Source organism: Cebus imitator, unplaced genomic scaffold (assembly GCF_001604975.1).
Source record: "Cebus imitator isolate Cc_AM_T3 unplaced genomic scaffold, Cebus_imitator-1.0 Scaffold166, whole genome shotgun sequence".
In the NCBI taxonomy this organism is placed as follows: domain Eukaryota; kingdom Metazoa; phylum Chordata; class Mammalia; order Primates; family Cebidae; genus Cebus; species Cebus imitator.
The window spans coordinates 1,976,351-1,990,060 of NW_016107481.1; the positions used below are offsets into that span (position 1 = coordinate 1,976,351).

Here is a 13,710-nt window from a genome sequence, read left to right on the forward strand (position 1 = left end):
GCCTCCTGGGTTCAGGCAATTCTCCTGCCTCAGCCTCCTGAGTAGCTGGGATTACATGCACGCGCCACCATGCCCAGCTAATTTTTTGTAGTTTTAGTAGAGACGGGGTTTCACCGTGATGACCAGGATGGTCTCGATCTCTTGACCTCGTGATCCACCCGCCTCGGCCTCCCAAAGTGCTGGGATTACAGGCTTGAGCCACCGCGCCCGGCCATACTTGACACATTCTTCCCGATGGCACCAGAGTACACATGCTCAAGTCCCTGCACCTCAACTTTACTCCCAGACATGGAAGGGAGATGACATGAAGAGCCAAACGCCACTTGGCAGAAGATCTGGAGTATGCAGAGGGGCAGATCTGAGGCTGTGAAAGCTCTGGGGGTTCCCTGCAGGAGGCTGCATTTAAACTGGCTCTTGAATGTGGCTCTGAGCTGTGACCTCTCCCTGAAGCTCCAGACCAGGAGCCAGCTGCCAGCTGGACCCCTCCATTTGATGTCTCAAAGGAAGCTTGCACTCTGGAGGCCTAACTCTGAACCCAGAAAATTCCCCCATCTCAGAGCCCTGTTTCTTCTTAGGGAAATCACCATCTCATACCCAGTTGTCCACCAAACTCACATTTGAGGAAGGGGGCTCCTGCCCTGCCCTTCTCTGCACTGTGAGTGCTCTGGATGAGCCAGTGCTGAGGGGGAAAGAGCTCTCAATGCCAAGCCGAACCATGTGAGGCTTAACTCCAACTTTAGCTCTGAGAGCTGTGGACAGGGAGGAGCCCTAGTCCAGTTTGCTGTAGAAAGACCAGCCAGCCACTGTCTGGTACATGGGTGGCAGGGGCAGAGTATGGATGGAGAGACAAAGAGGGCCGGACTGGGGAGGTACGAACATGGCAGCCTCTGTAGGCCCAGCTCCTGTGTCCCAGTGAGTGGCCTCTGCAAGCCCAGCTCATTCCTCACAGCGGCCTTCCAGGCCCAGTTCTTGGAAGACTTTTGGTGGCCCCTCCAGACCCAGCTAATGCATCTTGTGGCCTCTCCAGGCCGAGGTGCTGCCTCCCGGCTTCCTCTCCGGGTCCTGCTCTTCCTCCTTGCTGTGTCTACAGGCCCACTTCCTGCCTCCCCTCGCAACAACCTCTGTGGACTCAGTCAGCTCCCGCCCAGTTTCTGACAGCCTCTGTAGGCCCGAAAGGTCTTCAAGTCAAGCTCTCCAGGCCCACCCAGCTCATGCCTCATGGTGGCCTCTCCAGGCTCAGCTCCTGCCCTCCAACGGCGTCTCCAGGCCCAAAACTTCCCCAAGTTGGCTTCTCTTGGCCTGGCTCTGGCCTCCTCCCAGTGGCCTCGGCAGGCTTAAATGGCCTTGAAATCAGCCTCTCCAGGCCCAGCTCCAGCCCTCCCAGTGGCCTCTCCGGGCAAAAAAATTTCTGACGTGGGCCACTCCAGGGCCAGCTCCTGCCTCCCGTCTGGCCTCTCCAGGCTCGGCCTCTGCCTTCCTCATGGTGGCCTCCCCAGGCCCAGCTCTTCTTCTTCACTGGGTCTTCAGGCTCAACTCCTGCCTCGCAACAACCACGTTTGTCCCAGCTCCTGCCCAGCTCCCAGCAGCCTCTGTAGACTTTAGTTTTTTTCAAGTCAGGCTTTCAAGGCCTTCCTTCAGCTTACTGGCAGCCTGCACAGACCCAGATCCTGCCTGACCACATCCTCTTCAGTGCAGCTCTTCCCTATATGGGCCTTTTCTGGCCTTGTTAGTACCTGTTTTTCAGCCATTTTGGCAGGTCTTTTCCTTGCCTCACAGTGGCCTCTTCAGCCCCATCCTCAGTGTCACATCTCCCTCTCAAGATTCAGCTTTTTTTTTTTTTTTTTCCACAGTGGCCTTTCTTATACCAGCTTGTGCCTCACCATGGCCTCTGCTGGCTTATCGTCTGCCTCTTAGTGGACATTTCAGGCTCATCTCCTGCCTCTTCATGGTTTTTTTCTGCCCTGCATTTGCCTCACAGTGGCCTCTTCTGGATCCAGCTCTATAGGTCTTTGATCGTCAACAGCATCAAAAAGCCCAAAGCTGCCAGGCGCGGTGGCTCAAGCCTGTAATCCCAGCACTGTGGGAGGCCAAGGCGGGTGGATCACGAGGTCAAGAGATCGAGACCATCCTGGTCAACATGGTGAAACCCCGTCTCTACTAAAAATACAAAGCATTAGCTGGGCATGGTGGCGCATGCCTGTAATCTCAGCTGCTCAGGAGGTTGAGGCAGGAGAATTGCCTGAACCCAGGAGGCGGATGTTGCGGTGAGCCAAGATTGCGCCATTGCACTCCAGCCTGGGTAACAAGAGTGAAACTCCGTCTCAAAAAACAAAACAAAACAAAACAAAACAAAAAACAAACAAACAAAAAAAGCCCAAAGCTTCCCTGGACTCTCATTTGTTTGCTTTTTAGCAGTGCGCCTTGGCTAAACACCTGTCTCTACTTTTAACCTGGAGAGTGTATTTTTGACAGATTTGTAGTAAATTCTGCCTGTGTCTTTTTATAGTGATGTCTCTTTTATTTAGTGTCTCATGGTTTTTCTTGTCTTCTGGGAATTCAGAGGAGAATGGGCCTCTGCTTGGGCTGTTTGTCTTTGCCCTGGACGCGGTAGCTTCTCATTTCATGTCTTCTTTTTTTTTATTTTTTACAGTTAATTTTTTTTCCTTAGGGTCTTGCTCTGCCTCCCAGGCTGGAGTGTCATTGTGTGATCATGGCTCCACTGCAGACTTGGCCTTTTGGCCTCCACTGATTTTCCCAAGTCAGCATCTTCAATAGACTACAGGCATATGCCACCATCCCTGACTAATTTCTGATTTTGTTTGAGAGGTTCGTTCTCACTCTGTTGCTTAGGCTGGCCTTAAACTTTTGGACATAAGCAATCCTCTTGCCTGGGCCTCTCACCCAGCTGAGATTACAAGCATGAGACATCATCTGTGGCCTGTCGTTTCCTTGCCATGAAGTATTAAGAATTTACTTTTTGATTAATATACTATGATTATATACATTTGTGAATATATAGATATTTTAAAGTTTTCTGGGATACCAATTTTTTCTTTTCTTCTTTCCTTTTTTTATTTTGAGTCAAGTTACTGCTTTGTCATTCAGGCTGAAGCACAGTGGTGTGATCTCAGCTTACTGCAACCTCTGCCTTCTTGGCTTAAGTCATCCTCCCACCTCAGCCTCCTGAGTAGCTGGGACCCTAGGTACAAGCCGCCATGCCCATCTAATTTTTATATTTGTTGTAGAGATGGGGTCTCACCATGCTTCCTGGGCCAGTTTCAAACTCCTGGGCTCAAGTGATCCTCCCCCCACAACCTCCCACTGTGCTGGGATTACAAGTGTGAGCCACTACACCTGACCTGCCATTCTCTTTTCATGGATCATTAAGAATTAACCTTTTCATTAGTATACTATAAATATATATGTAGATATGTATGTATATATTTATATGTGAATATGTGTGTATATGTTTACATAGCATACACACACTCCCATATATACATTGTGAAAGAGGTAGTCCCATACGTAGAAATTGATAAGCTTCTTCCAGCTTTTGAAACCACCCTTAGCGCAAGCACGAAAGAAGTACAAATTATCATTATTAATGACCATGGACCAAGATGACCATGAGTCAATAGTACTTTGCAGCTCAACCACTTTCCAGCAGAGCATCTCAAAGGGCTGAATATGTCTGAACATCATACTCTTTCACATAGATGAGGATGCTTTGTAATTATTACATCTCTTGAGTACTCAGTGTGACCCTTATCAGTGTGAAATCAGAAACTATTTCCCAAATCATAGAGATGTTGAATAACAGGTTTGGTCAGGAAATAGTTATTGCATTTGATTTGTCATGACAAGCTCCTGGCCTAGGTAGAGGGAATATTGCAGAAGTGTGTGTGTGTGTGTGTGTGTGTGTGTGCGTGCACCTGTGAACATTCTTGCACACTGATGTGGGGGTAGAAGTAGGGGGTTAAGACCGCCGAGACCGTGTCCGCCCCACGAGCACAGAGCCTTGCCTTTGCCGTTCTGTCACCCGTCCACACCCACCGCCAGCTCACCATGGATGATGATATGGCTGCACTTGTTGTCGACAACGGTTCCAGCATGTGTGAGGCCGGCTTTGTGGGCGACGATGCTCCCCGGGCCGTCTTCCCCTCCATCGTGGGGCGCCCCAGGCACCAGGGCGTGATGGTGGGCATGGGTCAGAAGGACTCCTACATGGGTGATGAGGCCCAGAGCAAGAGAGGCATCCTGACCCTGAAGTACCCCATCGAGCACGGCATTGTCACCAACTGGGACGACATGGAGAAGATCTGGCACCACACCTCCTACAACAAGCTGCGTGTGGCTCCTGAGGAGCACCCCGTGCTGCTTACTGAGGCCCCCCTGAACCCCAAGGCCAACCGTGAGAAGATGACCCAGATCATGTTTGAGACCTTCAACACCCCAGCCATGTATGTGGCCATCCAGGCCGTGCTTTCCTTGTACGCCTCTGGCCGTACCACTGGCATCGTGATGGACTCTGGTGATGGGGTCACCCACACTGTGCCCATCTATGAGGGGTATGCCCTCCCCCACGCCATTCTGCGTCTGGACCTGGCTGGCCAGGACCTGACTGACTACCTCATGAAGATCCTTACCGAGCGCGGCTACAGCTTCACCACCACAGCTGAGCGGGAAATCGTGCATGACATCAAGGAGAAGTTGTGCTGTGTAACCCTGGACTTCAGGCAGGAGATGGCCACAGCGGCCTCCAGCTCCTCCCGGGAGAAGAGCTATGAGCTGCCTGATGGTCAGGTCATCACCACCGGCAACGAGCGGTTCCGTTGCCCTGAGGCGCTCTTCCAGCCTTCTTTCCTGGGCATGGAATCTTGTGGCATCCAAGAAACTACCTTTAACTCCATCATGAAATGTGACGTGGACATCCGCAAAGACCTGTATGCCAACACAGTGCTGTCTGGCGGTACCACCGTGTACCCTGGCATCACTGACAGGATGCAGAAGGAGATCACCGCCCTGGCACCCAGCACGATGAAGATCAAGATCATTGCTCCTCCCGAGCACAAGTACTCCGTGTGGATCGGTGGCTCCATCCTGGCCTCACTGTCCACCTTCCAGCAGATGTGGATCAGCAAGCAGAAGCATGAGGAGTCCGGCCCCTCCATTGTCCACCGCAAATGCTTCTAGGCGGACTGTAACTTAGTTGCGTTACACCCTTTCTTGACAAAACCTAACTTGTGCAGAAAACAAGATGAGATTGGCATGGCTTTATTTGCTTTTTTGTTTTGTTTTGATTTTTTTTTTTTTTTTTAGCTTGACTCAGGATTTAAAAACTGGAGCGGTGAAGTTGACAGCAGTCGGTTGGAGCAAGCATCCCCTAAAGTTCTACAATGTGGCTGAGGCCTTGATTGTGTACATTGTTTTTTTTAAGTCATTCCAAATAATCGTGAGATGCATTGTTACAGGAAGTCCCTTGCCCTCCCAAAAGCCACCCCACTTCTCTCTAAGGAGACTGGCCCAGTCCTCTCCCGAGTCCACACGGGGGGGTAACAGCATTGCTTTTGTTGTAAATTATGTAATGAAAAACTTTTTAAATTTTGCCTTAATACTTTTTTTATTTTGTTTTATTTTGAAAGATTTTAGCCTCTGTGGCTACCCGTTTTTTTGGTCCCTCAACTTGAGATGTATGAAGGCTTTTGGTCTCCCTGGGAGTGGGTGGAGGCAGCCAGGGCTTACCTGTACTCTGACCTGAGACCAGCTGAATAAAGTGCACACCTTAAAAATGAAAAAAAAAAAAAAAAATAATAAAAACAAGTAGGGGGTTGAATTTGATAAAACCAGAAGGGGCAGGCTGTGGGAGGGGCACTTGTTTTGGCAGCAGCTGTGTAACTCTAGAGTTAAGAAATAATTGTAAGCCTCAGTTTTGTCTCCTGGAAAATAAAGATTATAATTCCTGCCTTGATATGTCAATTAGGTGGTCCACCACATGCAAAATATCCAGCATATAATAGGTGCTGAATAAATACTGCTTTCTGCAGCTCATTCTTAATCACTGCTTATTTTAAAAAGTTTAGAATAACAAAGTCTTTTGTAAAAATTATTTGTAATTGTTATATAAAATCCAGGTCGTATAGAAAAGTACAGAGGCTGGGCATGGTGGCTCATGCCTGTAATTCCAGCACTTTGGGAGGCCAAGGCAGGCAGATTACTTGAAGTCAGGAATTCAAGACCAAAATGAGCAACATATCAAGATCCGATCTCTATAAAAAATTGAAAACCAGTTATGATAATGCGCACCTGTAGTCCCAACTACTTGGGAGGCTGAGGCAGATGGATCACCAGAACCCAGCAGTTTGAGACTTCAGCCTGGGCAACAGAGTGAGACCCTGTCTGAGAGAGAGAGAGAGAGAGCAGAAAAGCAAGTAATAAATCATGAAATTATGGCTAGGCACGATATCTCACGCCTGCAATCCCAGCATTTTGGGAGGCCAAGGTGGGTGGATCACTTGAAGTCTGGTGTTTGAGACCAGCCTGGCCAACATGGCAAAACCCCATCTCTACTAAAAATTCAAAAATTAGCCAGGCGTTGTGGTGGGTGCCTGTAATCTCAACTGCCTAAGAGGCTGAGGGGTGAGAATTGCTTGAGCCTGGGAGGCGGAGGTTGCAGTGAGCAAGATTGTACCATTCCACTGCAGCCTAAGCAACATCTTGACACTGTCTCAAAAACAAAAACAAAAACAAAAACAAACAAAAGGTGATAATTAATTCAAAACTCTTTTTGTGCAAATAGGTAAAGATAAATAAATGGATGAAAACTACGTATTTTGTGTGTGTTTTAGTTTAAATATATATAACTTTTATTGTGCTTGATACCACAGAATCTCAAGAAACAGAAGCTGAAGCAAGGTGGCAACATTTCTGAATTTCAGATAAATGCCTATGTGCAAGTGATACCTTTTCATTCAATATTCATTAAAATTATGAAAAGAGACAAAAGTGTCATAATTCTTTTTAATCTGCAGTTTCTATTTTCATCTACAGCTGCTTCAAAATCTATTTCCTATTTTTGAAATTGGTGCATATTTGAGATTTTCTATTTAATGCATGTATACTTGGATGACATCTTTCTTGGGAGAATGTTCTTGATTCATTTTCTGTGTTTTTAGTTCTTTAAGTTCTGACTCTGTTGTTGTCTGGTTCTGGCTGGGGCTATGGGAAGGTCTGAGGCTGGCTGGAGGTTCTTCTCACATATGCGTTATGTTTTCCTGCTGAAACCAGTGGAGTAATTTTTTTTTTTTTAATCATTGAAGTTCAATAGCTTAGCCAGATGGCTCTAGGCCAGTCATTCCGTATTAGTTTTTCCAGGTATATGGTGTGCCCTTTGACTACTGATTTGTACTTCTCTATCTCTGCATTCCTTCCTTTCCTCCTTTTTCACTCTCTCCTTTCGATCCTTCCCTTCCTTTCTCCCTTCCTTCCTTTCTTCCTTCATTCTTACATTTCTTCCTTTCTTTCAAGACAGGGCCTTGGTCTGTCACCAAGGTTCTTGAACAAAGTGGTGTCATCATAGCTTACGGCAGCCTCGAACTTCTGGGCTCAAAAAATCTCCCCACCTCAGCCTCCCATGTAGCTGGGACTACCAGCATGCATCACCACACCTGGATAATTTTTGTTACTTTTCTAGAGATGGGGTTTTGCTATGTTGCCCAGGCTTTTCTTGAACTCCTGGCCTCAAGCTATCCTGCCACCTTAGCCTCCTAAAGCACTGGGATTATAGGTGTGAGCTACCGTGCCCAGCCCTGCCTTTTTTTTTTTTTTTTTTTAGGTTCTCTAACTCAGGGTCACCAATTGACAACCCAGTGTTTGACTACTATCTCTAATTTCCATAACTTTTTTTCAGTTGCTTTAATGTAGCTCATTTATCCTCTGATTCACTTTGTTTTTTTTATTTTATTTTATTTTTTTGAGAAGCAGTCTTACTCTGTCACCCAGGCTGAAGTGCAGTGGTGCAATCTTGGTTCACTGCAACCTTTGCCTCCCAAGTTCAAGCGATTCTCCTGCCTCAGCCTCCCAAAGTAGTTGGGATTACAGGTGTACACCACTACACCTGGCTAATTTTTGTATTTTTAGTAGAGATGGGGTTTTGCCATGTTTGCCAGTCTGGTCTCAAACTCCTGACCTCAGGCGATTCACTCACCTTGGTCTCCCAAATTGCTGGGATTACAGGTATGAGCCACCACACCTGGCTGTCACATTTTCTTTATTTTTTCTATTGATGGAAGGAGATTTATGTTGATTCCAATTCTTCACTATTGTGAATAGTTGTCTGCAATTTTTTTTTACATTTGTCATCTCTTCCCTTGAATATGAACTTAGTGCCTTGCTTCTGTAAGTAGAATACAGTGGAAGTGTTGCTCATGACCTGCCGAAGTTAGGTCATAAAAGATGATACTGCTTCCACTTGGCTCTCCTTCCTGGGATGGGGGCGCTTAGAACCCATTCACCATTTTGTGAGAAAGCCCAGGCCATGTAGGGAGGTTACGTGTGGGTGTTCCACCAGATAGCCCCAGCTGAAGCCCTAGCTGACAGCCCACATTAACCAGGAGATATTTGAGCAAGGAAACTTTCAAGACTATTCTAACCCCATATTTTTTGAAGGCAACCACATCCTAAGCCAGAACTGCCTAGGTGAGTCTAGTCAGCCTCCAGAATTGTGAGAAGACTAATAAGTATCATTGTGATTTTATACCTTGGGGTGGTTTTTTGTTGTTGTTTGTTCGTGTGTGTGTGTGTGTGTGTGTGTGTGTGTGTGTTTGTTTGTTAGTTTGTTTTCTGAGATGGAGTCTCACTCTGTCCCTTAGGCTGGAGTGCAGTGGCATGATCTCAGCTCACTGCAACCTCTGCCTCCAGAGTTCAAGTGATTCTCCTGTCTCAGCCTCCTGAGTAGCAAGGATTACAGGCATGTGCTACCACACCTGACTACTAAAATTTTTGTATTTTTAGTAAAGATGAGGTTTCATTGTGTTGGCCAAGTTGGTCTCTAACTCCTGACCTCGTGATCCACCTGCCTTGGCCTCCCAACTGCTGGGATTACAGGCATGAGCCACCATGCCCAGCTGGTATGTTACATAGCAATAGGTAGAAAATACACAAAGTCATCTCCCAATATAAATATTATGTCACTTCTCCACTTGACAGCATTTAATGGTTTAGAATTGAGTGTAAAATAAAGACAAAACCCAATCCTGAATCCATCTGACAAGGGATTAATAACCCTTGAGTATATAAGGAGCTCAGGGGAAACAAAATCAATAGAAAAAAAGCTCTAATAATCTGATTTAAATGGGCAATAGATCAAAATAGACATTTCTCATAAGAAAACATACAAATGACAAACCAATATATGAAAAAGTGCTCAATATCACTGATCATCAGAGAAATGCAAATTGAAACTACAATGAGCTAACATCCCACCCCAGTTTAAATGGCTTATATCCAAAAGTCAGGCAGTAACAAACACTAATGAGGAATGTAAATTAGTGCAATCACTATGGAGAATGGTTTGGAGGGTCCTCAAAACATTAAAAAGAGTACTACTTTATGACACAGTAATTCTACTGCTGGGTATATACCCAAAAGAAAGAAAATCAGTATATCAAAGAAATATCTACATTTCTATATTTATTGCAACACTATTCACAGTAGCCAAGATTTGGAAGCAATCTAAGTGTCCATTAACAGGTGAATGGATAAAGAAAATGTGGTACATATACACAATAGAATACTATTCCACCACAAAAACGAATAGAATCCTGTTATTTGCAACAACATGGGTAGAACTGGAGATCATTAAGTTAACTAAAATAAGCCAGACACAGAAAGACAAATTTTGCATGTTCCCAGTCATTTGTGGATGCTAAAAATTAAAACAATTGAACTCATGGAAATAGAGAGTGGAATGATGGTTACCAGAGGCTGGGGAGGGTAGTGGGCTGCAGGGGTGCACAGGAATAATTAATGGGTACAAAAATACAGTTAGAATGAATAAGATGTAGTACTTGGTCGTACAACAGAGTGATAATGGTAAACAATAATTTATTGTATATTTTAAAATAGCTGAAAGAGGCCAGGTATGGTGGCTTATGCCTGTAATCCCAGAACTTTGGGAGGCTGAGGCAGGAGAATCACCTGAGGTCAGGAGTTTGAGACCAGCCTGACATGGCAAAATACTGTCTCTATTAAAAATACAAAAATTAGCTGGGATTGGTGGTGTGCACCTGTAGTCCTAGCTACTCAGGAGGCTGAGGGTGGAGAATCACTTGAACCTGGGGGTGGGGTGGGGTGGATGTTGCAATGAGCCGAGATTGCACCACTGCGCTCCAGCCCAGGAGACAGAGCTACACGCCGTCTCAGAAAAAATAAATAAATAAATAAATAAAAGAAAGAAAAAAGGAAAAGAGCATAACTGAATTGTTTGTAAAACAAAGAAAGTATAAATGCTTAAGGTGAGGGGTATTCCATTTACCCAGATGTGATTATTGCACACTGCATGACTGTATCAGAAAGTCTCACGTACCCCATAAATGTATACACCTACTATATATCCAGAAAAATTAAAAGTAAAGCATTTTTAAACCCCCAATCTTGGCCAGATGCAGTGTGCAAACCTGTAATTCCAGTGCTTTTTGAAGTCATGATGGGAGGATCACCTGAGTCCAGGAGTTTGAGACCCACCTAAGCAACACAGCAAGACTCCTGTCTCTAATAACAATGAAAAACAAATTAGCTAGGCCTGGTGGGGTTTATGCCTATAGTCCCAGCTACTTGAGAGGCTGAGATGACAGAATACCTTGAACCCAGGAGAGGTTGAGGCTGTGGTGAGCTATGATTGTCCCACTGAACTCCAGCCTGGGTGACAGAATGAGACCATGTCCCTTTAAAAAACAAACCAATCCTAGCATGATCTGACCCTGCCTGCCACCTCTATTCTTTTCCTCTTACTCATTGTGCATCAGGCATCTGGGCTTCTTTTCTGCTCCTGTAAATGCCAGGTGGTTTCCCTCTTCAGGACCATTGCACATGCTCTTCCCTGCCTGAAGTGGACTTCCCACACCTCCTGCCATAGCTGGATTTTTCTCATGTTTCAGACCTCAGCTCACACATCACTGCTGCAGAGAAATTCTTCCTCACCCCATGAAGGGGGAATCATCCTCCTCTGCATTGCCTCATCCTGCCTGGTTCTCTCAAAGCAGATATCACACTCAAAATTCAGCTTGTTATTTATTGAATTACTTGTCTGCATGTTCTCCTTTCAAATTCACACTGAATCAGAACAGAAACTCCCTATGGCAGGAATCTCATCTTGTTCATTCTTAGAACCTAATCTAGTAATTGCACATAGTAGGCACACAATAAATGTTATTAGAATGAATAAGTATTAAGGGGCTGGTCAAGGTGGCTCATGCCTGTAATCTCAGTGCTTTGGGAGGCCAAGGCGGGTACAGGAGTTCGAGACCAGCCTGGCCAACATGGTGAAACCCATCTCTGCTAAAAATACAAAAATTAGCTGGGTGTGGTGGTGCAAACCTATAATCCCAGCTACTTGGGAGGCTGAGGCAGGAGAATGGCTTGAACCTGGGAGGTGGAGTTTTCAGTGAACCAGATGTTGCAGTAAGCCAAGATTGTGCCACTATATTCCAGCCTGGGCAACAGAATGAAGCTCCACCTCAAAAATAAATAAAAAAATAAATAAAAAAGGTAAAAGGTATGAATAAGCATCAAGGAATGGAGATTTTGTGATTTGCCACCTTTTCATGGAAATCCTACTTAACATTGACATTTTCTATTTGATGGTATTTCTATAATAGAAAATTGAAACTGAGTTAATTAAAAAGAAAATGAGGCTGGGCATGGTGATTCATGCCGGTAATCCCAGCACTGTGGGAGGCTGAAGTGGGTGGGGAATCACGTGAGGCTAGGAGTTTAAGACCAGCTTGGGCAACATACAGAGACCCCTGCCTCTGCAAAAATAACTTTTATTTAACCAGTTATGCCAGGTACAGTGGCTCACGCCTATAATCCCAGCACTTTGGGAGGCTGAGGTAGGTGGATCACCTGAGATCAGGAGTTTGAGACCAGCCTGGCCAACATGGCAAAACCCCATCTCTACTAAAAAGAGAAAAAAATAGCCAGATATGGTGGTGAATGCCTGTAGTCCCAGCTACTCGGGAAGCTGAGGCAGGAGAACCGCTTGAATCTGGGAAGCAGAGTTTGCAGTGAGCCAAGATAAGGCCATTGCACTCCAGCCTGGACAAGAGTAAAACTCCACCTTGAAAAAAAAAAAAAAATAACCACATGTGGTGGCACGTGTCTGTAGTCCCAGCTACTCAGGAGGCTGAAGTGAGAGGAGCATCTGAGCCCAGGAGATAGAGCTGCAGTGAGCCATGATTTCACCACTGCACTCCAGCCTGAGTGACAGAGCTACACCTTATCTGTAAAAACAAAAACAAAAACAAAAACAAAAGGCCAGGCATGGTGGCTCACACCTGTAATCCCAGCAGTTTAGGAGGCCGAGGCAGGTGGATCACCTGAGGTCAGGAGTTCAAGAACAGCCTGGCCAACATGGTGAAGCCCTGTCTCCACTAAAAAATACAAAAATTCACCCAGCATGGTGGCAGTTGCCTGTAATTTCAGCTACTTGGGAGGCTGAGGCAAGAGAATTGCTCGAACCTGGGAGGCGGAATTTGCAGGAGATGGAGAGGCAAGAGTGGGAGCAGGACATCTGGTGAGGAGCTGTCACATCAATGTCTTTTGATCACTCCACGCCACGTTTTGAGTGAGGCCTCCGCAAGAAAGTGACCCGGCCTCAGATGCCTTAATTCTGACACTGTGCTGGTGGAGGCCCCATGAGGTCACACTGTGGAGGCTTCTTGGCAAAGTGTTGGCTCTTCAAGATCAACATTTTGGTTTATTCCTTTGATGCTGGAGACAATGAACTGTTTTTCCTCATATGTCTGTTCAAGATAGTTACAAATTTAGTAAAGATGGGGTTTCACCATGTTGGCCAGGCAGGTTTCCAACTCCTGACCTCAGATGATCTCCCCGTTCGGCCTCTCAAAGTGCTGGGATTACAGATGTGAGAGACTGCGCCCTGCCCTTCTTCCATTCTTTCTCAATTTTTCCTTTTCTTCTCTCTCTTTCTGCCTCCATTTTTTTCTTTTCTTGATATCCTGGAAACCATAGGGAATATATATGAATCATAATTCCAAGGGCAATTTAAAAAAATTTTTTTAGAGATAGGGTCTTGCTCTGTCCCTTAGGCTGGAATGCAGTGGTGAGATCTTGGCTGACTGCAACCTCTACCTCCTGGGCTCAAGTGATCCTCATGCCTGAGCCCCCAAAGTAGGTGTGACTACAGGTGTGCAACACTGTACCCAGCTAATCTGAAAAAAAATCATTTTTGGAGCAATAGAGTTTTGCTATGCTGCCCAGGCTGGTATTGAACTCCTGGCCTCAAGAAAACCTCCTGCCTTGGCTTCCCAAAGTGTTAGGATCAAGAATGAGTCACTATATCTGGCCACTTTTTTAATGGAGAAGAGTCCAAGAAACACTATCTCTGATAAAAACACCAGCTAAACTCTTAAAGGGTCACTTTTTTCACTCTCCTTTTTTTTCCCTTTCCTTATCTCTTTTTTTTTTTTTTTT

General features: G+C 45.6%; 1 protein-coding gene, 1 long non-coding RNA gene and 1 pseudogene across 2 annotated transcripts in view; all 3 read left to right on the top strand.

The window, feature by feature from the left end:
• LOC108314970 overlaps positions 1 to 406 on the top strand; it is a 1,536-nt pseudogene extending 1,130 nt beyond the window's left edge.
• The window catches only part of LOC119473539, a 26,455-nt gene that overhangs the window by 8,519 nt on the left and 4,226 nt on the right, over positions 1 to 13,710 (top strand). Inside the window, exon 2 of the long non-coding RNA XR_005202757.1 lies at positions 11,573 to 11,578. This is a non-coding gene — a long non-coding RNA (uncharacterized LOC119473539). The remainder of the gene's footprint in view (positions 1 to 11,572; positions 11,579 to 13,710) is intronic.
• Positions 3,967 to 5,807, top strand: LOC108314985 (actin, cytoplasmic 1-like). The gene has a single exon (XM_017544141.2). It carries the CDS (start codon positions 4,066 to 4,068, stop codon positions 5,191 to 5,193), a length of 1,128 nt encoding a protein of 375 aa, XP_017399630.1. The 5' UTR covers positions 3,967 to 4,065; the 3' UTR covers positions 5,194 to 5,807.

What these genes read in the sequence shown, in the direction of transcription:
- LOC108314985 (XM_017544141.2), top strand. Translation starts at nt 4,066, where the DNA reads ATGGATGATGATATGGCTGCACTTGTTGTCGACAACGGTTCCAGCATG.